The 26837-nt window shown below is 34.3% G+C and overlaps 2 protein-coding genes across 6 annotated transcripts in view; one reads left to right on the top strand and one right to left on the bottom strand.

The window, feature by feature from the left end:
- The window catches only part of LOC141288308 (uncharacterized), a 79953-nt gene extending 68454 nt beyond the window's left edge, over positions 1-11499 (top strand). For all 4 annotated transcript variants that reach the window (XM_073820430.1, XM_073820432.1, XM_073820431.1 and 1 more), the window contains 7 exons: positions 256-414; positions 596-695; positions 2484-2854; positions 5516-6842; positions 8615-8745; positions 8907-8994; positions 10760-11499. In XM_073820430.1, the coding sequence (XP_073676531.1) occupies positions 256-414; positions 596-695; positions 2484-2854; positions 5516-6842; positions 8615-8745; positions 8907-8994; positions 10760-10923 (2340 nt within the window). In that variant the 3' untranslated portion in view covers positions 10924-11499. The remainder of the gene's footprint in view (positions 1-255; positions 415-595; positions 696-2483; positions 2855-5515; positions 6843-8614; positions 8746-8906; positions 8995-10759) is intronic.
- Positions 11500-17765: 6266 nt separating this feature from the next.
- On the bottom strand, positions 17766-26330 carry LOC141288721 (uncharacterized). Of its 2 annotated transcripts, XM_073820892.1 has the most exons (4): positions 25558-26330; positions 24278-24337; positions 20944-21046; positions 17766-18388 (listed from the first exon to the last, which is right to left on the bottom strand). In XM_073820892.1, exons 1-4 carry the CDS (start codon positions 25765-25767, stop codon positions 18033-18035), a joined length of 729 nt encoding a protein of 242 aa, XP_073676993.1. In that variant the 5' UTR covers positions 25768-26330; the 3' UTR covers positions 17766-18032. The 2 variants fall into 2 exon arrangements, with proteins under 2 accessions (XP_073676993.1, XP_073676994.1); XM_073820893.1 differs by lacking the exon at positions 24278-24337.
- Positions 26331-26837: the final 507 nt, after the last annotated feature.

Here is a 26837-nt window from a genome sequence, read left to right as displayed (position 1 = left end):
TCAGTAACCTCGAACAAGAATTTATTCTGCTACCATGATGCCACTCTGGTTTTCTGGTGGTTAAGTGATGGAATTAAATGCTTTGAATACGACCGTCTGTTTGAAACTGTAACCCAAATCTGGTGGGGAAGTGGTTTGGAAGAATTTTAAGAGTACTATTATTTTCTATTAGAGTTGTAAACAAATTACACATCTTGTTGAATGAATTCAGACTCACTCATGCCTGTCTTTCTTCTCTCCTTCCATCATATGAAGATGTCTTATGAAGCTTCTTCGAGACCCGGCACTCCTCAGGGGTCCGTCCCCGCAGACTTCAGTCTGCCCGCCAGCTCTATCTCCTGCTTAGACAGCTCAGCTGCCCGTCACCGCATCGCTGTCAAATCCAACGCTTGTGCCAAGAGAAAGCCTGCCAGCGTAAGACTCGTCACATTAACCATTCATACGCTTTAATTATCTAGGAGGTCTTATCATAGCATGCCAACAAGCTGTTAGTGATGTTTTATTCTTGCTTAAGTTGTCTTTTTAAGCCTTACAGGAATCCAAGAACACACAAGAAAAAAGTGTCATCTGTTCGTGTGTGCTTATTCATGTTTAGAGGCAAATGTTGGACAAGAGAAGAGACCTGAGGGAACGAGTGCTGCTCAGAGACACAGAGGACAAACTACGGATGATTACAAGTATTGGAGAACAAAAAGGTACAGTTGATGTCAAAAGTTTACATCCCCCTTTCAGAATCTGCAAAATGTTAATTATTTTAGCACAATAAGAGGGATCATACAAAATGCATGTTATCGTTTTATTCAGTACTGACCTGAGTTCATAAAAATGTCTCCTGTTTAAAAGTTTACATACACTTGATTCTTACAGAAGGTTCGAAAGATCACTAGTGCTCCAAAAGGAAAAACCATGCAACAGATGTTTTGCCTAAATATCATATTTTTTGCATTTAGTACTGCCCTTCAGAGGCTACAGAATATACTTAGATGTTTCCCAGAAGATAAAATAAGTTCAATTTACCTTGATCTTCAAATTAATGCATCTCTTAATGCATCATTTTTTCCTTCTGGAGCATCAGTGAGTGTTTGAACCTTCTGTAATAGTTGCATGAGTCCTTCAGTTGTCCTCAAGGTAAAAAGATAGCTCTCAAAATCATACAGTCATTGTTTGAAAGAGTTTAAATAATAAAAAATGCTGGAAAACCAAAGGATTTGTGGGATCTGAAGGAACAACTGTCACTAAAAAAAACAAAACAGCTGTGGATCATTCAGGTAACAACACAGTATTAAGAGTCAAGGGTATGTAAACTTTTGAACAAGGTCATTTTTTATTTTCTTTTGTGGACTATATGTAAACATCTTTTATGTGAAATATCTTATTCAGGTCGGTACTAAATAAAAAATAGCATGCATTTGTATGATCCCTCTTATTTTGCAAATTCTGAAAGGAGGGTGTAAACTTTTGACCTTTTGACACACTAAAAAGTGGTTATCTGCAATTGTTACCTTAAACTGATATATTTCTCCTTGAATTACTCTATAAAATCCGTTTTTGTTGGTGTAAATTAATGTGTTTTGGCTGATCCAATGAAATTATGTATGTGTATTTAATAATAGTAATAGACTTAGATACAGTATATATAGATAAAGTATTCATACCCCCTTCAGTTAAACAGCTTTAAATGGCTTTTTTTGTCCACATCAAACAACATTGTGTACAACATAATGCCAAAGCAAAAAAAAAAAAAAAAAAAATAAAGCTTTGTTAACATCTTTGCTAATTTATAAACAATAATAAACTTTAATGATTCCATTGCATAATCATTCTTACCCTTATCTTGAAGAGCTGAAATATAGATCAGGAGCATTCATATTGTTTGTAGATGTTACTACACTTTGAGTGGAGTAACAAAACTTGAAAAAAGAAAAAAGAAAAATGGGTATGAATACTTTCGCAAGGCACTGTATATATGCATTCCTGGTATAACTGATTACATGTAATCTGGATTAAAAAAAGAACTATTTGCAATTAGATTCTATTACATTCTATTACATAATCAGAATGCAGTTACATTTTTATAGATTACATGTTTACGTTTTTACTCAATGACAGTAAAGTAAATTATTCATAATAACTTTAGCCTATAAAACATGACTTGAAAATGCTGTGCTTTTGAACTTACACTCTAAAAATAAAAATAAAATTTATCCAAAATATTGAGCAGCACAACTGTTTTCAACATTATAGTAATAATCAATGTTTTTAAGCAGCAAATCCGCATATTAGAATGATTTCTGAAGGATCATGTGACACTGAAGCCTGGAGTGGTGATGCTGAAAATTCAGCTTTTATAACAGGAATAAATTACATTTTAAAATATATATTAATTTTAAAAATCTCACCGGCCCCGAAATGTTGAACAGTAAATTAATAATTGTTTGTTAGTAGATCAATAAATGTTTTTTCTATTGTTCAATCTGGTCTAGATTTGCCCGAAGAACAGGTGAATGATTCAGACCGTGAGTCATTTTCCTCTGAACACGAGGATGAGGAAGTGACCGACTCCGGCCGGTGTCAAAAAACTTCTCCAACATCCTCCATCTCAGCTAGAGATGTCTCTGAAGGAGAGGAATATATTCCTGGCGAGGATCACGTCCCCAAGTCTGAGGTCCCAGAATCCTCTTGGGACAGTCCAGTGACACTTGAGCTGCAGGCCGATGATTTCCTGTTGGACACAGGATGTGAAGTCGTTTCTGAGGAGCAGGGGTCACTGCTGGAGGAAGTGTTGAGCTCCCTGAAGAGCCCTCTTGCATCAGGACTAGCACTGGAGCATGAGAACATGCTTCTTCAGAGTGAGGTAAGCACATTCACTGACATTTTAAAGAATAATAAAACAATGAGATATTCAATCTGCAGCATAATGGTGTCTGAGACGAAAAAAAAAAAGCAAAAGTTCTAGAAATGTTCATTTTAGTTTATATATGTATATATGGGCCATTCTACAGAATTTGTCTTATTCCACAAATTTTGTATTGATGCAAATTGTATAATATCCAAGGTACACATTTCTAGTAATTGTGCAGTTTATTCTCATATTTTATTTTCAGAAAGTTTTTGAATGTTTGTCCTCTCTCCAAATGTTTCACTACTGAAACTATAATGTATAATTTAATAAGAAGGGTTATATTGACCTATTAAGATTTTGCTTACATCTTCCTCGTAAATATATTTTTGTATTTTGTTAAAAAGCTTTCAGGGGTAAATCAATAACCATTACAATTTTAACAAAATTTCAAGTGTGATTTTATAAGATTTGTGGTATTTTGAATCCAGTTTTTCTTTGTAAAAGAGAAAAAGGTGATGATCATACTGATTTTAAACTTACGGGTTCATTAGTTTGAATATACACTGAAAGAAACACAATCATAAAATATTAGCTGCCGAAAATAAACTAGTTGACTAAAAAACATAAATGTAAAGTTTTAGTTCCCCTAAATAAATTATCATGTGTTCCCATTTGTCACTACTGAAACAATCATGAGATGTTTCGGTCGTGACTGTTACGGTGGTTACAATTTTATGGGATAACACCCAAAAAAACAAAGATGTCACTACTGAAACTCCACCAAACATTGTTAACTAGCACAATTCTAAACAGTTGTACACACATACAGTGCCTTACAAAAGTATTTATACCTCACATTTTGTTATGTTTCTGTCTTATGTTAAACTGATTTAGGTTACTTTTGTCCACATCAATCTACACTCCATACACCATAATGGCAAAGCAAAAAAGGGTTTTAACATCTTTACAAATTTATTACAAATAAAATAAAAAAAATCATTAAATTGCATAAGTATTCATACCCTTATCTGGGACAGTTGAAACTTAGCTCAGAAGTATTCACAGTGCTTGTAGATGTTACTACACTTCAAGTGGAGTTAACCTGTGGCAAATTCAATTGAACTGGTATGATTTGGAAAGGCGCACACATCTTAAAAGGTCTAACAGTGAAAAAAACAATACCAAAACAAAAACCTATTCCTAAGGGGGAACTAACTGCCTGTAGAGCACAGAGACAGGATTGCATCAAGCCAGACATCTGGGGAAGAGTTCAAAAGTCATTCTGCTGCATTGAAGATTCACAGAAGCATGTAGTCTCCATTACTCATAATGGAAGAAGTTTGAAACAACCATAACTCTTCCTAGAGCTGGCCTCCTGGTCAAACTGAGCAATTGATGGAGAAGGGCTTTGGTTCGAGTGGTGACCAAGAAGCTGATGGTAACTCTAGTTGAGCTCCATGATCACATGTTGAGATAGGAGTAACCTACAGAAGGACAAACATCACTGTAACTCTCCACCCATCTGGTCTTTATTGTGGTGTGGCAAGACTCAATCCTCCCCTCAGCGAAGACGCATGAAAACTCACTTGGAATTTGCAAAAAGGCACCTAAATGACCCTGAGACTGTGAGAAACAAGATTCTCTGGTCTGATGAACCTTAATTCCAAGCATCATGTGTGAAGGAAACCAGCTCTGCTCATCACCTGCAGAGTACCATCCCAAAAGTAAAGTGTGCTGGTAGCAGCCTCATACTGTTGGGCAGTTTTTTTAAGCAGCAGGTACTGAGGAACTCATCAAAGTAGAAGAAAAGGTCAGTGCACCAAACTATTGAGATAGTCTTAAAGAAAATCCAGTCCTGAGCATTCAGAACCTCAGACTGGACAATGACCTTAAGCACACAGCAAGAGTGGCTTATAGACAACTCTGTGAACATCCTTGAGTGGCCTAGGCAGAGCCTTGGCTTGAACGCAATTAAAAATTTCTGGAGAAACCTGAAAATGTGCATCTGCCCCCATCCAAGCTGACAGAGCTTGAGAGGTGAGAAAAAGAAAGTCAAAAAAATAACCTTGAAAAGGGGCTTGAGCTGAGGTAAGGGTGTGAATACTTATGCAATGAACTTATTTCAGTTTTTTTTTTATACATTTATGAAGTTGTAACAATTCTGTTTTTGCTTTGTCATTATGGTGTATGGTGTGTATTGATGTGGGGAAAAAAAGTCATTTAAAGTAGTTTAACATAAGGCAGCAACATAACAAAATGTGAAAAAATAGGGATATGGCACTGTAAAAAACAAAAAACGAAATGTAATGGACTCCCAAAAAGTGTGTTTAATTCGAGAAAAATGGTGTTCAGAAGTGACATTCTTTAAAGTTATATACAGATTGATACTTAGGTATGAGTAGCTATGAGAGAGAGTGACATAAATATTTCCTCATCATAAATGTAGGGGTGTAGTTAAAATCAGTCTCAGTCAATGTACCTAAACATGCACTGTTTCGGTAGTGACAAGAAAATGCAGGTCACATGCCCCGCATAAATATTCAAATTGAATGAATATTAATTCAGAAATTGTATGTTCAAGTCACATATGAATTGCATTTTTTACATATGATACATTAAAAAAATTCCATAATGTCATTGAACTGCACATTGATCTGTGATTCCTTTTTGTAGGTGCAGGACATGAACAGTAAGAGCGTAGTTGCTCGGCTTGAGGAAGACAACAAAGATCTTCTTGATTCCTCAGAGCCTATGGTGACCACAAAGGAACAGATTTGTCTGCCTGACTTGCTTTCAGAGTCATCTGTGGATTCAGAAGAGATCTCAGAGGAGACCACAGAGGAAGAGGAGCTGCTGGAGGTGCCAGAGTCTGCTGAGGATGAGTCTTCTGATTCAAGTGACCAAGTGCCTGAAGCTGATGTTGAGAAACAAGCAGACAAAGCTGAAAGTGCCAAAGAGGAAGAAGTGTTACTAGAATCGCCAAAAGCTTTTGCAGATGAAGATGAGGTCAATGAAGAAGTTGTTGAGGAAGAAGCTGAATTGGAAAGAGAAACCAAAGATGCTGGAGATGAAGATGATGAATTGACGGTGGTGGAACCTGAGACACTCAAGGACTATACTAATGATGTTGAACGTCAAGAGGTTGAAGGACAAACACGTTCTCCAGAGCCTGAGACAGATGAGGCTTCAGGTGACCAAAGAGAATCATCTACAGTCAATGTTGAGAACATTCTTGAATCTGATCAGGCAGTCAGAGATGATGTCTGGAGCTCAACGGAGGCCAGTGATGAGCCTGAAGCCTCTGAAGTCCCACTAGAGACACCTGTTGAGGTCCTTCTTTCTGCTGTTTCTCCTGTGCTAGAGAGTTCAGTTCTCCATTCTCAATTCTCCAGTCCATCAGTGTCTCCTGTAGAGCAGGAAGAGGAACCTGAGCCCAACAAGCTAGAAGTGCCTGGTGAGCCTCAAGAAGTTGAGGTGGTTTCTGAGCAGAAAGATCAACATGTTCTTGAGTCACCTGTGAGAGAACCGTCGAGAATTGTTGAGGCTCGACCTCGGTTCACCATCGCCCCTGCATGGCAAAGGTCATTGGCTTCTGGAGTCAACCAAGAGCAATCCCAGACCATCTCACCTGTGCCACCAGAGACTAAAGAGACTAATGCTTCTAATGAATCTCCCCAAACAACTGAACTCGTTACTCCTATAAAAGAGGAACGGCCCAAACCACCCCGAGCTCAGAGTTCCCCAACACTTTCTTTGCCGAAAGAGACGCCCCTTGTTCGAGAAGAGACGACCCCGGAGAACCCGTTTGGAGTGCGCTTGAGGAAGACTCCTGTTATGCACCGCTATGGTTTAGATGGAGAATCACCTTGGACCCCCATGCCAGCAGAGACTACAGCAGCGCAGGAGACTCCAGATCATGACCAGAAAGAAAAGAAACCCATCTTGCCAAAGAAGCCTGATTTGCTAGTTGAGACTGTGATGTCGGCCAGGAAAATCCCAGGTACGTCTATTCTTAAAAAAGCTGATTGTGTATGCACATAAATTATTATTATTATTATTATTATTTAAATTTTTTTAATACAATTTTTAAAAACATTTGTCCTGTTTTACTGTAAAGATATTTAATCTTACTTTATCCTCAAAACAAGATAAATTTACCTGAGTTGCAAAATAATCTACAAATATTTTTTTTCCTTTAAATTCTTATTTTCTTTACTAAATTAAAGTTTAGAGTCATTTAAAGGTCTTGTGTTACTTTTTCACTATACTGCACTAGTACTATAAATTAAATTAGTTTTTTGCATGTTTAATTTAAATTATTATCATCAAATAATAATTTTTAAATTTATAATTTATTAAGATATAAAATCTAAAAATAAATACAAATCTAAAATAATTTTGCATTAATTTATCTTGAAGGGGTGATCAGACATTTTTACTTTATTTTAATTATAATTATTATTAATTTTAATTGAAGTTAAATGTACAGTCATTTTACTATACTATACTATTACTATAAATTCAGTTATCTTTTGCCGATTTAATTTAAATGATCATTAAATTAATAAAAAAAAATATAAAGTTAAATAAAAAGATGACATAATTTTGCTTCTAAAGTGAATTATCTTGAAGGGATAATAAGATCTTTTTACTGCAAAACAGGACAAAATACAAATTATTTAAAATTATTTAAAATTTTGTTTAATTATTAATTTTAATTAATATATTAATTAATATAAGTATTATTGATATTAATTAAAGTTAAATGTAAAGTCATTTAAAGGTCTTGTGTTACTTTTTTACTATACAATTACTATAAATTCAGTTATTTTATTGCAGATTTAATTTCCATTATTTTCAGTAAATTAATATAAATTATTTTAAAGGGCTGATCAGATTTTATTTTTCTGCAAAACAGGACAAAATACCAATTATTTCTTCAAATTTAGTTTAATTATAATTATTACTTTTTTTTATTATACTGCACTATGACTATAAATTAAATTGTTTTTATTGCAGGCTTTATTTAAATTATTATCATTAAATTAATATAAAAAAAATATTAAATAATTTGGGGGATAATCAGATATTTTTTTTACTGCAAAACAGGACAAAATACTAATTATTTTAATAATTTAACAATTTGTTTAATTATAATTATTATTAATATTAAAGTTAAATGCAAAGTCATTTAAAGGTCTTGTGTTTTATTACTATAAATTAAATTATTTTATTGCAGATTTAGTTTCAATTATTTTCAGTAAATAAATATAAAATATAAATTATATAATTTTCCTTCCATTTTAGAGGGCTGATCTGATTTTTTTTTACTGCAAAACAGGACAAAATACTAATTTTAATAATTAGCTTTATTTTAATTATTATTAATTTAATAAAAAATTGTAATTTAATAATGATATATTTTGCTGCATAAAATTAGACAATTGCAACATCTGTAAAACTGCTTTTTAGTGCATTCAGTTTAGAAAATCTATTTCTTTGTAGGCATACATTTAAATAATCACAATTTTATGTTAATAGGACAACTTGAAATGGTATTTGCGATGCATTTAACTTACATAACATAACAGAGCGAAACAGAATATTTAAAAAGAATACTGTAAATATTACAAGGCCGGTCTTTATTATATAGATCAGCTTTTGACTGGATCTTAAAAAGGTTGTTATATTATAGTGTGTAGCATATCATCAGCAAAGAAAAGTATCATAAAAATAGTTATATTTATACTTTATGTCTTTGTCCTTTTTCAGATACAGTGGGAAGAATATCTGTTGGTAGCGCCACCGCTGAGTCTCCAAGCTGGATCACTGTGGCCAGACAGAAGCAGAGGAACTTCATGGAGAACTCCCCAGAAAGCTCTCCAGAGAAACTTCCCTCGCAGGTTTGTGCTGTTGCCTCATACAAAGAACAAATATGTCAGGTAAAATCTTGTCCGCTTCTCAAGGATGTGGTTTGAAAACTGTATCTTAGCATCGTGAAGCAACAGGACACTGTTTGTGTTAATCTGTCAGATATAGTTTTTTTTTCCTCATTTGCTCTCAGGAGGATGTCAAAAGACAGGATTCTCCGACCAGTTTATCCAATCCAATCGCCAAAGAGCAACTGGCACAGCCATGTTCACCTTTACAAGGTAATAATCTGTCCATTAGTATCATTCACTGTCATAGTCTTACATAGCAAAGCTTTTATGGATTTAGGTTTGTTCTGTTCCGTCTAAAAAGTGCAATGACCTGCAAACGTCAGAAAAAAATCGGTTTTAATCTCTTAATAGCATGAGGTTATGTTTTAAACTCAGATTGAAAAGGAAATTTATGCCGATAAATGTCTGCCCCCTAGCGGATATGTATTGTAACTGTCTAGAATTATTACGATAATTAAAAAATTAGTTTAATTATAATTATTATTAATTTTAATTAAAGTTAAGTGTGAAGTCACTTGTCTTATTTAACCTTTTTACTATACTGTACTAATATTATAAAATCAATTATTTTATTGCAGATTCAATTTCAATTATTATCATTAATATAAAATAGTATATAAAATACATTTTCCTTCTGAAGTTAATTTGTCTTAAAAGGATGATAAAAGGATGATTATTTATTACTATAAATTCAATAATTGTATTTCCGATTTAACTTAAATTATTATCAATAATATATCAAATAATATATAAAATTTAGCTTTTGCTATAATTTATTATTATTTTATTTTATTTTATTTTCTATTATTTTATTGCAGATTTAATGAAAATTATTTTCAGTAAATAAATATATAAAAATATATCATTATTTTGCTTCTGAAGTTCATTCATTTGGAATGGATGATCAGATATTTTTACTGCAAAACAGGACAAGATGCAAATTATTTTAATAATTTAAAATGCTTATAATTATTGTTAATATTAATTAAAGTTAAATGTAAAGTTATTTAAAGGTCTTACGTTGCTTTTTTACTATAATAGTACTATAAATTGCATTATTTAATTGCAGATTTAATTTAAATTATTTTGTATAAATAAATATAAAATTAATTAAAAATATAAAATATTTTGGCTTCTGAAGTTAATTTATTTTGAAGGAATAATCTGTTTTTTTATATAATTAAATAAATAATTAAATACAAATTATTTTAATAATTTCAAATGTTTATAATTATAATTATTATTAATATTAATTCAACTTAAATGTCAATTGATTCAAAGCTATTCTATTATTTTATTGCAGATTAAATTTTAATTATTTTCAGTAAATAAATACAAAATAATATATAAAATTAAATAAAAATATAAAATAGTTTTGCTTTTGAAGTTAATTTCAATTATTTTAATCATTTATGCTAATTATTTTAATTATTCAAAATGTAGTTTCATTATAATTATTATTTATTTTAAATTTAAAGTTATCTTAAGTTACTTAATTTTTTTACTACTACTATAATTTCCTTTTTTTCTTAAAATCGTACACTTTTAAATGCTAGAGTATTACGGTTTTCACAAAAATATGAAGCGGCGCAACAGTTTTCAACATTGATCAAAAATAATCATTGTTTCTTGAGCAGCAAATCAGCATATTAGAATGATTTCTGAAGGATCATGTGACTCTAAAGACTAGAATAACGATGCTTAATATTCAGCTTTGCATCACAGAAATAAATTACATTTTAAAATTTACTCCCAGAGAAAACAGTTTGTAAATACATTTCACTATATTACTATGTCTGCTGTATTTTTTAACAAATAAATGTGACTTGGGAAGCATAAGAGACATATATTTAAAAAATGTTGACCTGCGATGCATGTGTCAGACCTATTTAATTGCACAATACATAAAGTAAAGGAATGAACTATAAATGAAGATAAATATATAATCAGTTTTCTCTTGTTTTTGAACAAACAGTGTTCTGCTCCCTTGAAGTGTCCAACACCTCCATGGTAGAGAAGGAAAGTAAGAGAACTGCTAACCCGTCCGCTGCACCTTTGACCCAAGATGAGCCTCCCTGGCTGGCTCTGGCCAAGAAGAAAGCCAAAGCGTGGAGTGAAATGCCCCAGATTGTTCAGTGAAAGGACTTCATAATTCTGCTTTATATTTACATACACATAAGCAGTAATAGGAACCATATACAGCCTAATTTTGCTTAATCAGCCTGGTGTCATTTATGTTTTTTGACGTCATAAAGGATACGGATGCACAGTGGACTGAGGCTTTGCATTTGTGGTAGAATTTGGTTTGCAACAAAAGACATTTACATTTTTCCAAACAGACTGTTATGTCACAGGTCAGGGTTCAGGTGATTCAAACTGAGGAAAAAAAATCGAACGAGTTTTGCAGAAAACAAGAAAATAAAAAACATTCCAAAAACAATGAGCCGCCATTAAAGCTGTGCTTTTATTTAGGACCGTGTGGATACCGTCGCTGCTCTTTACTAAGTAACTTCGCTATGTAACGTTATAGACGTTCAAGTTAGTAACACAGTTATCATGAATGGAGCTGAAGGTGTCTTTGTATTTATTTATCTCACTCTTGTATGTTTTATGTATTTTTGTATTTACGTGCACAGTTTTGTGACTTGTACATAAAATGTGATGTTAAAACAAAAAAAGAAAAATAATAAAATTGAGCCATGTTTATTTGATCCATCCATTGACACTGTTGTCAGATTTCCTTCCTCTTTCGTTCATTTTTCTTAAGGATTGTAATATTGATTTGAATCAAATATATTTGATAATTGTCATATAATGAACAAAAGGTATCATTAAAACACCCAGTATTTTTGTTTATCTATGTAAAAACCCAAATAATAAAAATGCAATCATTGTTTAAAAACGTTTATTTGACTTATACGTTCAAATTTTTATTCTCACCTTTACACATACTATTCTGTTGAGTCTGTGCTATAGTGAAACGTTTAAAGTGCTTGATAATAAGAGTTAAGAAACCTTGTCGTATTCCAGTTTTTGGTAGCTAACGCTAAAACAGTGACTGGTCATACAGAGCTGAGAAAAGATATTGGACCGAGAGAAAAAAGTGCAGGTATGTAACAAAGTGTGACTATGCAAGTGAAGACAGATTTGTTTGAGGACGAAGGTGTAGATAGAGATCACTAGTAGCCTACAATATATATCTGTGTACATGTACAGTTGAAGTTAAAAGTTTACATATACCTTGCAGAATGTGCAAAATGTTCATTATTTTGCAAAAATAAGAGGGATCATACAAAATGCATGTTATTTTTGGTTTAGTACTGACCTGAATATAGTCCACAAGAGAAAATAAGTTTACATACGCTTGATTCTTAATCTGTCCACAGGTGTGTACTTTTTGTTTAGTGATAGTTGTTCATGAGTCCCTTGTTTGTCCTGAACTGTTTGTCCGGCTGTTCTTCAGAAAAATGCTTCAGTTGTCACAAATTCTTTGGTTTGTCGGACAACTGAGGGATTCATATGCAACTATTACAGAAGGTTCAAACGCTCACTGATGCTTCAGACGGAAACACAATACATTAAGAGCCGGGGTGAAAACTTTTGGAATTTGAAGATCAGGGTAAATTACCTTATTTTGTCTTCTGGGAAACATGTAAGTATTTTCTGTAGGTTCTGAAGGGCAGTACTAAATGACAAAAATATGATATTTAGGCAAAGTAATAAAAATATACACATTTTCATTCTGTTCAAAAGTTTTCACCCCCAGCTCTTAATGCATCGTTTTTCCCTCTGAAGCATCAGTGAGTGTTTGAACCTTCTGTAATAGTTGCATATAAGTCCCTCAGTTGTCCTCAGTGTGAAAAGATGGATCTCAAAATCACACACTCATTGTTGGAAAGGGTTCAAATACACAAAAAAGCAAAGAATTTGTGCGACCTGAAGGATTTTTCTGAAGAACAGCGAGCAGTTTAACTGTTCAGGACAAACAAGGGACTCATGAAAAACTATCACTAAACTAAAACAACACAGCTGTGGATTATTCAGCCCTGGTAAAAAAAAAAAAAAAAAGGACCTTAGCTGGTCATGTGCTGGTCAAGGACCTAGCATGAACCAGCATCAAAACCAGTATAAACCAGCAACAAAAGCTAAGGACGTAAGAACACATTATTAAGAGTCAAGCATGTGTTTTCCCTGGTGAAAAAACAGCTAAAACCAGCCTAGGCTGGTTTAAGCTGGTCAACCAGCCTGGTTTTAGCTGGTCGTAGCTGGTCAGCAGGCTGGTTTTAAATGGGTTTTGGCCACTTTCCCAGCCTGGCCAGGTTGGTCTTAACTGGTCACCTGCTAAAACCAGCCTGACTAGGCTGGGAGACCAGCTAAAACCAACTATTTCCAGCCTAAACCAGTTACGACCCACCAACAGTCTAGGCTGGTTTTAGCTGTTTTTTCAGCAGGGTTGAAAGGGGTAATTTCTATGAATTCAACTATTATTTTTTCTTGAGGACTATATGTAAACATATTTTATGTTAAATATCTTTTTCAGGTCTGTACTAAATAAAAAAACAACAACATGCATATCCCTTCTATTTTGGTAAAATTATTAACATTCTTCATCTACAAGGTGTCCCTGCTGAAAAAAACAGCTAAAACCAGCCTAGGCTGGTTGGCTGGTTTTAGCTGGTCAACCAGCCTGGTTTTAGCTGGTCATAGCTGGGAGGCAGGCTGGTTTTAGAGGGGTTTTGGCCATTTTTCCAGCCTGGCCAGGCTGGTCTTAGCTGGTCAGGCTGGGAAACAACCAGCCTGACCAGCCTGGCCAGGCTGGGAGACCAGCTTAAACCAGCTACTTCCAGCTTAAACCAGCTAAGACCAGCCAACCAGCCTAAGCTGGTTTTAGCTGTTTTTTTCAACAGGGGTATGTAAACCTTTGACTTCAACTGTATATTAGCGTGTACACACAAAACTATGTCACATGTATTACAAGTCAGGTCAAGTCAAGTCACCTTTATTTATATAGCGCCTTTTACAATACAGATTGTGTCAAAGCAACTGCACAGTATTTAAACAGCACAATAGTGTGTAAGTAACGCATTATTGTAACAATTTTCAGTTAAAGGCAGTTCATCAATGAATTCAGTGATATCGTCAGTTCAGTTCAAATAGTATACGATATCGCTGGAAACTGTATTACATACAGTTAAATGTCAAAAGGTAAACTACACTAAGTCAAAGAATAACATTCTATATACAATACATTTGCATCAATTAAAAACACAACTTATTAAAACAAGTGACAGTTTGGGGAAGTTTGTTATGTGCGTGTGGTATGGAAGAATGACTTGATTTAAGACTTGTATATAGTATTTTGGTACTTTTAGGCATTTTGAACATTAAATTAACTTGTGTGCCAAGCTTAAAGCTGGTTAGGAAAACTTGTGAAGAGTATTGAAAAAGTGGCATGCATTGAGAATAGTTGCTAGCAACTGTCATGCTAGCGCCATCTGCTGGATCATTAGAATGCTCACAGTGACAAAAGGCAGTTTATACATATTTGGAAATCAATTGCATCTCAATATTATAAGTATATTTCCCTTGTTATTTTATCAGCATGATCATTCTAGTATGTCTAATAGGATTTTTGGACCTGTATAAAAACTGTTTTCTTCTAGCCTGGCCATCCCAGTCCAGTTCCTGCAGAGGTGGCTCTGATGGTGATGGCCACATCATTGAGCTACTGGACTGGCAGAACGAACCTGACCAGTACATAATGGTGTTGGAGCATCCCTCGCCCTGCATGGACAGGAGTTTTGGGAACAAAATGGCCACCTCTTCACTTCATGCGGCAGGCGACCGAGGCTGCTGTCATTTGCTGTTCCCGGGGGGTCTTTCATCGGGACATAATGATAGGCAACCTCTTGGTCAACACCGAAACCATGGAGGTCAAATTGATTGATTTTGGTGTTGGGACCCTCCTGAAAAGCTCACCCTACATGATCTCTCAAAAATGTAGTTTTGGGTCTTAATCAGACAGGACACAGCAAGATCTTAATATACATTACAAAATTCTCTGAAGATAAAAGCCAATCATAATGTTATTTTGTTGACTACAATTAAATGCCATTTCAGTCAGCAAAGCAAACTTAGACATGTGACACTCTTTCATCCAGGGACAGCAAATTACCGCCCTCCCGAGTACTTCACGAAGGGCGAGTACCACGGGCAGCAGGCAACGGTGTGGTCATTGGGGGTGCTGCTGTTCTTCACGATGGCCAACCGTTACCTATACAGCGGCGACATAAAATTAATGGACGCCGATGTCTGGACTAAGCCGGGCTTCTCAGATGGTAAGAACTTCATTACAACAAAGAAGAACAATTGCAATCTCAATCTTAATCATGCAAAACACAAAAAACAGTGACTTTATAATAAATGGCCTTATAATGCAGGAATCTCTCTCTGTTTAGAGAGCAGGTGTGAAGTTGAAGGAAATATTTAGACATTTCTCAATTTTTTTCTGCACAGAATGCTGCCGTTTTATTCGTGGTCGTTCATCGGGAGTATATGCTCTCCCATGACTGGTTCAAGGTAAGACTAAGACAAGCTTAAATGGTTTTGGAGATGTTTGATGTTGTTTTGTTGTCTTGGTTTGTTTATCACATTATGGACATGAGCTTCCAGCTGCAGCTGTCATATAATCAATTCATATACACTGCACAAATGTCACATTATATTTTTATAACTTATGAAGTACGTTTGTGTAATTTGTATAATTCGTAATTGTGTTCCAGGTCCTGTTGGTCATGGAGAAGAGTGTCAGTCTTGCGTCTGGCGGACTGACACAGGTGGCCCCTCCACCCCTCCAGCCTTAGCGTCTTGCAGGGCTGGCAGGCCTTGGTTGCATTTGGCGCCTTGGCCTGAGGCAGTAGTTTTAGCGTTTTGCGGAACTACTAGCCTAGGGATGCCAGTTGTAATTAGTTTGTTTAGTTTTAGTTAGTTAGTTCTCCATCTCTCCAGCCTTAGCTCCACACTGATGCTCGTCATGTCCACCACAAAGGTTCCCCTACTGATGGGAAAGAACACCAAAGAAGTTCCAGTCAAGGCTGCCCTAGCTGGTGTGCAAGGCTGCTTCAGTCCCAGAGCTCCTCTCTCAACCTCCCTGGTCCCAGAGGTTCCTGCTAAAGCCGCTCTAATCTGAGAGGATTCTGTCACAGATCCACCAGTGTTTCCTGTCACTACTGTGATTCCTCCATAAATGCATTACTTCTGTTTGCCCCAATAAAAAATACTATGTGATTGTGGAAATACACAAAAATCTATTGTTTTTATGGGAAAACATGATAATATGGAAATAATACCCATTATGCTTATTCGTTGAATAATAAACTCACCAGGTAAGTAACATCTTAGAGATGTGCAGCAGTACACTTTAAGTAAACCACAAGTGCACATTCAGTACAGTAAAGCGCAACATCTAATACAGTTTATCTAATACAGTATATATTGTGACAAATAAGGTCAGAGTGCATTAAGATATTAGAGTAAATTTCTAAATATTGCCACACACACATATCTATGGAAGCCCATTTCTGCCACTGAATAAAAAATAATTAAAACATTGTGACCTTTTATCTCACAATTCTGACTTTTTTTCTCAGAATTGTGACATAAAGTTAGAATTGCGCGATATAAATTTACAATTAAAAGTTATAAAGTCAGAATTGCGAGATACAAATTCACAATTCTGACCTTTTTGCAGAATTGAGATAAACTCCCAATTGCGAGTTATAAAGTCAGAATTTCATGATATAAATTCACAATTCTGACTTTTTTTTCTCAGAATTGCGCCTTTTTTTCTCAGAATTAAGTTTATTTCTCAGAATTATGAGTTTACGTCTTACAATTCTGACTTTGTTACAATTCTGAGAATTAAAAAAAAGGTTTGCGAGTTCATCTCACAATTCTGACTACATAACTTGCAATTTCTGAGTTTATATCACAATTCTAAAAAAGAAAAACTCTGAATTGCGATGTTTGTAACACGCAATTGTGAGAAAAAGTCAGAATTGTATGATTCCAATTCTGACTTTTTTCATAGAATTGAGATATAAACTCCCAATTGCGAGTTATAAAGTCAGAATTTTCTGATATAAATTCACAATTGTGAGTTATAGTCAGATATAAACTCACAAATCTGACTTTTTTTCTCAGAATTGCAACTTTTTTCTCAGAATTGCAAGTTTATTTCTTAGAATTGTGACTTTATATTACAATTCTCAGAAAAAAAAATCAGGTTTGCAAGTTTATTTCTCACAATTCTGACTTCATAACTCGCAATTTTGAGTTTATATCACAGTTCTGAGAAAAAAAATCTGAATTTGTAACACGTAATTGTGATAAAAAGTCCAAATTGTGAGATAAAAATTTGCAGTTACCTTTCAGAATTGCAGGATACAAACTCACAATTATTTTTTCTTAGAATTGACATATAAACTCCCAACTGCGAGTTCTAAAGTCAGAATTGCGTGATTTAAATTTACAATAAAGTCTGAATTTCGTGATATAAGCTTACAGTTGCAAGTTATAGTCATAATTGCGAGATATAAACTCAATTGTGAGTTATAAAGTCAGATATAAATTCACAATAGTGAGGTATAAACTCACAATTCTGACTTTATTTCTCAGAATAGTTACTTTTTTTCTCAGAATTGCGAGTTTACGACTTTATATCACAGAACTCTGAGAAAAAAAATCTGAATTGCAAGTTTGTAACAATTGCAAGAAAGAAGTCAATATTGTGAGACGTAAACTCATAATTGTGAGAAAAACATCTGAATTGTGAGATAAAAAAAGTTGCAAAAAGTTTATTCGGTGCGGAAATGGGCTTCCATATATATCTATGTGTTTCCTTAATTATTGTCTTCACTGTGCTTTTGCATTGTTATTGATGTTGCAGGTGTGAGAAGTTGTCATGCAATAACAGTCGAAGAAACATTCAAGGAGAACTTTAATTGTACCACATGAAATTCACAGAACTGACTGATGGAGTTTTTCTTCTTACTCTACATTTTTTGTAAAAACAATATGGGAGTAGTCTCCGCGGCCCAATGGATTAAGAAATATATTCAACACTAGAATGAACTAGCAAAATCAGATATAAATACTCCTAAAGCTATTCATAAAACACTTCGGAGGTCATCCCTGAGTCCTCATCTCCCTGTTATCATGAGTCCATACTTGTTTTGAGCTGCATATTACTAGTTTTTCTTCTTTTCCAGGCCTTTGACTTGTCCCTCCAGTCTGCTGATTCGGTTTTCCAGATTTCCTCCTGTCCCACCGCTGCTGCTCGTGGCGACTCCAAACACAGCGCAGATGAGCACTAGTAGAATCAGTCTCATTGTAGTGACTTCAGTGGAGGCCGCAGGGTCACCGACGATCCGCACAAACAGCCACAGCACTACAACCGCTTTAATCAGCCAAAACACTCGCCTTACGAGCCCCACAGTGACTCGCAGCAAAAAGGAGAGGAGCCAGTAACTGATCAGAGCCACCAAAGCCCACTTGGTCACAGCAGACACTCCCTCAGCGGTGAAATGAGGCACTGATATTGTCTCTTTAAATAAGACACACAGAAAGAAAAAAAACATGTTAATTGGGTTAGTAATTTCTAAGGTTGAGATACAGTTTTTGCTTAAAACAAGCAAAATAATCTGCCAAAAAAATCTCATTTCAAGCAGACAACTAGATTATTTGTCTGACCCCATTGGCAGATTATTTAGCTTGTTTTAAGCAAAAACTCACCTAATTGTGACTTGTTTTTACTATAAACAAGACAATAATTTTTACTTATCTTTACAATCCTTCCAGATTCAAGAATTTTTAGATATTTTGGCTGGAAACAAGACAAAGAATCTAAGAAAAGCATTTTTTGCAGTGATAAGTATTGGGTTTCAACTTCAACTTATATATGTAATAATAAAAATGTTAGGAAAAACCCTTTAAATTGGTTTAAATGTTGACATATCGTACATATAGCATCTTTGGGCATCCCAAGTTCAAATCCTGACATGTGGACCTTTTTCTAATCCCGCCGCCTTCTCTTTCTCTCACTTTGCTTCCTGTCTGCTCTACACCGTCCTATCAAAATAAAGGCAAAAAATAAATCTTTAAATAAAAAATGTTGACATATCTTAAAGGGATAGTTCACTCAAAACTGAAAATGACCTACCCACAAGTCATCCTAGGTGTATATGACTTTCTTCTTTCAGATGAATACAGTTAGAGTTATATTAAAAATGTTCTGGCTCTTCCAAGCATTTGAATGGCAGTGAATGGCTGTTGGTATTCAATAGTCCAGTAGAGGTCCAATAAAGTGCATCCATCTATCATAAAAGTACCTCACAAGGCTCCGGAGGGTTACTAAAGGCCTTCTGAAGCGAATCGATGCATTTGTGTACGAAAAATATTCATATTTAAAATGTTATAAACCGTAAAGTCTAGCTTCCACTGGTCACAAATTAGAAGTACAAAACGATGATTTGTAAAGAAAAATGTTGGAGGATTTTGATTTAAGCCAAGACTGTTTTTTTCTTTGCTGTAAGCAAAACTTGGTTCTTGCGAGACTAGCATATTCGTACTGGAGCTTACGCTATGCCTGCATCCTCACTGCAAAATATGCTTTTCTTACTTAGATTTTTTGTCTTGCTTCCAGCCAAAATATCTAAAAAGGATTTTCTAAACGAGTAAAAGATATTTTCTTGTTTTCAGAAAAAAACGAAAATTAAGTGAGTTTTTGCTTAGAACAAGCTAAATAATCTGCCAATGGGGTAAGCAAAAAAAAATCTTATTTCAAACAGAAAACAAGATTATTTTTCTTACCCCATTGGCAGGTTATTTTGCTGTTTCAAGCAAAAACGCACTCAATTTTGACTTGGTTTTTTTTTTCTGAAAACAGGATAATAATTTTTACTCGTCAAGAAAATCCTTTCTGATTTACGAATTTTTAGATATTTTGGCTGGAAAGCCACTTTCTTGTGAACGCATGTACGACGAATAGTGAAAACTAAATATTATGGTTTTAAGTTTTAAATATGGATATTTTTCTGATACAAACGCATCGATTCGCTTCCGTGTGGAGAGCTTTTTATAATGGATGCACTTTATTCGAATTCAAAATTTCAACAGCCATTCACTGCCATTATAAAGCTTGGAAGAGCCAGGACATTTTTTAATATGACTCTAATTGTATTCATCTGAAAGAAGAAAGTCATATACACCTAGGAAAGCTTGAGGGAGAGTAAATCATGGGGTAATTTTCATTTTTGGGTGAACTATCTCTTTGTCATTTCATAAATAGTTTATGCTTTATATTATGTGCATAATGGACCAAGGTGACCATATTTAGACCTGTTGTTTTCAGGCTGTAAAGTCCAGGAAAATTCCCTTATGAAAATGAACCATAGTTTAACCATAGTATTTGTAGTAATACTGTGGTATTACTACAATATCACAAATAGTATGAATCGTAATCAATCCACCAAAAAAATACATGGTTACTACACTTTTACTATGATAAATCCTTCCTTGGCAGGATGTAATCCATGACTTTAGGACATAGCTAATGTTTTTATCATTCGTCAGCTTTAAAAAGAAAAAAACATTTTTTGAAAAGTGATTCCAACTATATCATTTACATGTGTCGTTATTGTTCTAGCTGTGGTCTGAACTTCCCTAATCTCATAGATAAAAACAATTATTAAACTTTATGTATTTTTCGTCACTGGTGTGAACAGGCTTTTAGAGTTGGGGTTTAGGAAGCACCAATATACTGATGAGTGGGACAAATGTATGTCCTGTATATGGGCCCAATGTGTCTGAGATGAAATATTACCTTCTTCCTCCACATTTTCTTCTACTATCTGTCATTAGGACATTCCACACATACTAAACCACACAGTCATTTGTGTCAGCATTACGAGGCTGCAGTAACATTTTTTCTCTTTTAGTACAGAGTAACAGCTTGAACTTGCCAGAAAAAGGGAACCCTTCATGCGGTTTATATTTTAATTCATTACACTGCATTCATCTTTGATATATGGATATTAAAGTTAAATCAGTTTTTTAAACATTTCGATTTGGAACTAGACACAAGAGATGACCTTTACTCACCATTCACTCCTGTAGCTCTGAGAATCTCTGACACATACACTGCAATGACATTCAGTCCACTGGCAGCTCCTTCAGCAACAAAATTCAGCAACATTTCGAAAAACTAAAGGAAAAATGAACACAGTGATTAGATTCCAGAATCTGTCTATGTAGTAGTGCACATAGTTGTTTTTCTTCCAGGGGACGGTGTATATCTGAACTTAACTCATAGATCACTGCCCATAGCTGATCATTAACCAGCACTCTATCAGAGTGACACAATGCACGTGTGATTTAATTAAAGCAGTATTTTCGGGTCAAAACAAATTCTACAGACAGCATACAGTATGTGATGTGGTGTTGGTTGTAAAAATCATGTTTTCATTAATGCACTAACAATGCATGTCTACGCGGCAAGACACTGTAATATAACAACAGAGGTACAGTAAGCTATTTAGTTGTAAATGCAAAATGACAATTAACTACACTGCCATTGAAAAGCTTGGGATCAGTAAGATTTTTTGTTTTTTAAAGACGTTTCTTATGCTCATCAATGCTGTGCTTATTTGATTAAAAATACAGAAAATGTAATATTATGAAATATTACGATGTAAAATAGCGTTTTTCTGTTTTAATACACTAAAATGTATATTATTCCTGTGAACTTTCAGCATCATTACTCCAGTCTTCAGTGTCACAAAGTCCTTCAGAAATTATTCTAATATGTGACCCTGGACTACAAAACCAGTCTTAAGTCGCTGGGGTATGTTTGTAGCAATAGCCAAAAATACATTGTATGGGTCAAAATTTTTGATTTTTCTTTTATGCCAAAAATCATTAAGAAATTAAGTAAAGTTCATGTTCCATGAAGATTTTTTTGTGAAATTCCAACTGTAAACATATCAAAATGTAATTTTTGATTTGTAATATGCATTTTTAAGAACCTAATTTGGACAACTTTAAAGGTGATTTTCTCAGTCTTTTTTATTTATTTTTTGCATCCTCAGATTTCTGATTTCAAATAGATGTATCTCAGCGAAATATTGTCCTATCCTAACAAACCATACATCAATAGAAAGCTTATTTATTGAGCTTTCATATGATGTATAAATCTCAGTTTTGTCAAATTTAACCTTATGACTGGTTTTGTGGTCCAGGGTCACATATGATGATTTATTATCAATGTTGGCAACAGTTCTGCTGACAAATATTTCTTTTCTTTTTTTCAGTAAATTTTTATTCTTTCTTTTTTGGAAAAAAAAATTAATAAATATTCAGCAAGGACATGTTAAATGTCCTTTTTTTATTTTTTTGTTAGAAAAGATTTTATTTTAAATAAATGCTGTTCTTTTTAACTTTCTATTCATCAAAGAATCCTAAACAAGTATCATAGATTCTAAAAAAAAAAACTGTTTCCAACATTGATAATTCTAATAATAGATCAGCATATTAGAATGATTTCTGAAGGATCATGGGACACTGAAGACTGGAGTAATGCCTGATAGAAAAATTCAGCTTTGCATCACAGGAATAAATTATATTATAAAATTATATTAAAATAGAAACCATTATTTTATATTGTAAAAACATCTCACAATATTCCTTGTTTTTTCTGTATTTTACCAAATAAATTTAGCTTTGATGAGCATAAAAGACTTCTTTAAAAAACATTGCAAGATCCTAAAATTTATATATCACCATACACAGTTAGCAAAACAAAAGTATAGGTATATCAGTTTTTAAAGGGATGCAATAAAAGTTTCCTGTGTCTTTTGACTAAAGGAAAAGTTAAACATTTTTCCAGATATTGTTGATATTTTAACAAGACTGCTTTACAATTAATATTCTTCTGAGAATTCATATTTTTTATGCCAAACTACTTAATGCGGTTTTCCTTTCAAAATGTTGATTCTTTTAATTTGTATTATGATCTCAGTTTATTATACGCTATTATTATTAATATTTAAAACAGTTGGGTATTTTTTTCAGGATTCTTTGATAAACAGAAAGATCTAAAGATTGGTACTTATCTAAAATAAAAAGCTTTTGTAACATTATACACTATATTCAAAAGCTTAGAGTCAGTTTTAATACTTTTATTTAGCAAGGATGCTTTAAACTGACCAAAAGTGATGATAAAGACATTTATAATGTTACAAAAGATTTCTATTTCAGATAAATTATGTTCTTCTGAACTTTCCATTCTACTCAGCTGTTTTCTAAATAATAATAATAATAATAATAATAATAATAATAAATGTTTTGAGCATTAAAATCAGAATATTAGAATGATTTCTATAGGATCATGTGATTGGAGTGATGATTAAATTTAAGCTTTGAAATCGCAGGAATAAATTGCATTTTAAAATATATTTAAATAGTACAAATATTTCAAAATTTTACTGTTTTTGCTTTTTAAAAAAAAATAAAAAAAAATCTTACTATCCAAAATCTTCTGACTGGTAGTGTATGTGTTTTCACATTTCCACAGTTGATTTTACATTTAAAGCAGTTACACTTCAGTTTAGCCAATATCACAATAATCATTTTGAATTGGCCATATGCATGTCCTTGTAATAGTCAGTTTTAATGTGGTATTGTTTTGCTTATCTCTTGATTTTTAATATAAAATCTAGGTCCTGAAACAAAACTGTTTAGAACAACTCCAGACAACATTTTTTATATGGAAACAATGTAAGAGTTTCAAACGACATATGAGCTAATATGCATTTCTGGTTTTAAACCTTCCAGGATGTCCTAAATCCACTGTAAGTGCATAAAACATGATTTTTACTTTACATATGTTTTGCATATGCTTTTCATGTTTTTACATATGAGGGATTAGATGAAAAAAGCATGCCAGATACAGAGCTTCACTTGTACTGAACTGAAGTAAGTGGGCTATAATCTTTAACAGTATTTGTGTCAGAGATACAATACAATAGAGCTAAGTGTGTGTGCAAGCAAAGCTGCCAGAGTGACAGCTGGGCATCCCACTTAACTTTATCACTCACAGACATGCACGGCTATCACACATTACTTGTGATCAAATAGACATGCTCTCTGACACAAGGTCACCTCATTTGCTGAAGGACGAACGCAAACAACCAGAAACATGTGCATGACTTCATAAAGGAAGTCAATGAGACAATAATCACTGCACAAAGCAACATTGTTTGCCATTCTGGGCGGGAGCCACCAAACACTTGTGCACCTGTTCTGGCATTTTTTTTCTCTTGGTAGCAGTTGTCGCTTTCACACAGACGGCAACATTCAAGCGCGTGTCCAAACAAGTGCACAAATCAGTCCGTGTGACTGCTTTGACATGAGCTCTGACACTTTTACTTGCTCTTACCATTGCGACAGAATAGATGTTCTCTGGGCCAAACACTGAGTCAAGGTACAACACAGCATTCTGGGTCAAAGAGAGGCGGGGGGCGGTTGGGTGAAGGGGACATAAGCAGAGGAAATTAGGGCAAAGGATGAGTGGAGGAGAGGAAAGGGTTAAAAGAGGATTAACAAGTAGAGAGAGGGATAAAACTGGGGAGAGACATGTGAATACCACATACCATGAGGATAAGCATTTATTAGGGAGTAAGAGAAGTGAAGGTCCAGTTACAAAGCAATCAGAACTCATTAAGATTGAATTCAAATTAAAAACAAATGCTATAAACCATCTTTGGGTCGTTTTGCATGAAGAGACTCATGCTTCTCAGATGTTTCTCCTGATCTTTCAACTTCTCTAGAGTTTCAATATGTGCTCAGATTTGACTCATATTTCATAAATGTAACTATCAAATTTCATCATCTTCATCTTCAGTAAACCTTGTATTTGTATCTGTTTTCATTTTGGAGAAACATCTAAGGCAAAGCTGGTACTTCAGTAAATCATAAACAAGACGTCATAAGTCATATCCCTGCTGAAAAAAAAAAACAACTAAAACCAGCCTAGGCTTGTTGGCTGGTTTAAGCTGGTTTAAGCTGGAAGTAGCTGGTTTTAGCTAGTCTCCCAGGCTGGAAAAGTGGCCAAAACCCTTCTAAAATCAGCCTGCTGACCAGCTATGGCCAGCTAAAACCCAGTCTGGTTGAGCTAAAACCAGCCAACCAGCCTAGGCTGGTTTTAGCAGGTTTTTTTTCCACCAGGGATTCTCTATGGAATATATTAAATGGTCAAATATGTGACCCTGGACCACAAAACCAGTCTTAAGTGTCAAGTTTTTGACATTTTGAATAAAAAGGCTTTCTATCGATGTATGGTTTGTTGGGATAGGACATTATTTAGCCGAGATACAATGATTTAAAAATCTGGAATCAAAATACTGAGAAAATCGCATTTAAAGTTGTTCAAATAAAGTTCATAGTGATGCATATTACTATTCAAAAATTACGTTTTGATAGGCTATATTTATGGTAGGAAATTTACAAAATATGTTCATTGAATGTGATCTTAATATCCTTATGATTTTTGGCATAAAAGAAAAGTCAATCATTTTGACCCATACAATGTTTTTTTGGCCACTTCTACAAATATATACCTGTGCTACTTAAGACTGGTTTTGTGGTCCAGGGTCATATATGAGTAATATTTCCCTGTGGGAAGTGCAGAATAAGTCGTTAGATAACAAAAAAAGTTACCTCAACACAAATCTCAATCACATGGGTGCCAACAATGGACTCCACGTATTTTCTCAACCCGTCCAGAGGCTCCAGAACAACAGACCCAAACTCAGAGCCTGAGGTGAAGTCTTCAGCAAACCCATGACACAAAACCGAACGAACCAGAACCATAAACCCAACGAAAACCAGCTTTCCCGAACTTCCCGAGGCAACGTTGTGAACAGACATCCTTAAAAACCCGGATCAACACGCGGCTCAAAGATAGTTTTGAGAAAAGACACAAAAAAATCGATGCTAGGCAGTTTTGTCTAGCGGTCGTCTTTGCGTGTATTAACCTTGAGGGAAAAACTATAAATAAAAATAACTACTGATTATTTCAGACAAAACTAGTTCTAGTTCATGGCGTCAAAAAAACTATAAGCAAACAAAAACCCAACTGAATAAAGACAATTAGATGGCACACACACACTCAGCTGAGCTCCTCATATAGGCCTATAATACTAAAATGAAGTTCTCAAAGACTCGCTTCAAGTTGTCCGGAACGCGCTTGCAAAGGGCACTTAAAAATAGCGTCTGGATGACTGTATATGGTATCGTACAACAAAGCGTTAAGTCGATATAGATCAAATAAGATACAGTTTAATTTAGAAACCGTCTAATGCAAAAAGCTATTTTCGCAAAAGTCTATTTAGTCTGTTTTACTGAGCGAGTATCCGAAATCCAGTTGGTGAGGATCTGTGTGGATGTTAAAGGTGTCTGAGGAGCTCCAGCGCTGCACGATGGAGGCAGGTTTGAATGCGGCTGGTTGACTACAGACATACAGTAGGGTTATGCCTCCGCCTCCTGCATTCTTGTGCCAGGCAAGAGAAACCCGTTCACACACGACGCAGGTCTAGTGGGAGAAGTGATACTAGAGTTACAGAAGCGTGGAGATGTGCACGCCGGGACATGTGCTTTTTAACAGACCAAATATGAATAGAGAAAAGCGAGATAAACAGCAATAAAAAATAAAATAAAAAAAACAGTCACAAATTCACAATAGAATTAGCAATAAACATGTCTACTGGTACATTATACAGTGCAGGTCTCATATATTAAAATATGAGGAGTTTATTTGCAAAAAAAAAAATAGGCTCCGTTAATTAATTTATTTTTTATTTTTTGTGATTTATCCCTTACGAAAATAACAATGGTTTTACTACAAATAAAACCCAACTAACTATACAACTACACTAACTATACTATACAATTTTACTATAATAAAACCACGGTTAATAGCTGTTTGTTTGTTATTTTCA

This window comes from Garra rufa, chromosome 16 (genome assembly GCF_049309525.1).
Source record: "Garra rufa chromosome 16, GarRuf1.0, whole genome shotgun sequence".
Taxonomy (NCBI): domain Eukaryota; kingdom Metazoa; phylum Chordata; class Actinopteri; order Cypriniformes; family Cyprinidae; genus Garra; species Garra rufa.
Note: the sequence above shows the minus strand (reverse complement) of the source record. Positions and strands in the feature narration are given on the sequence as shown.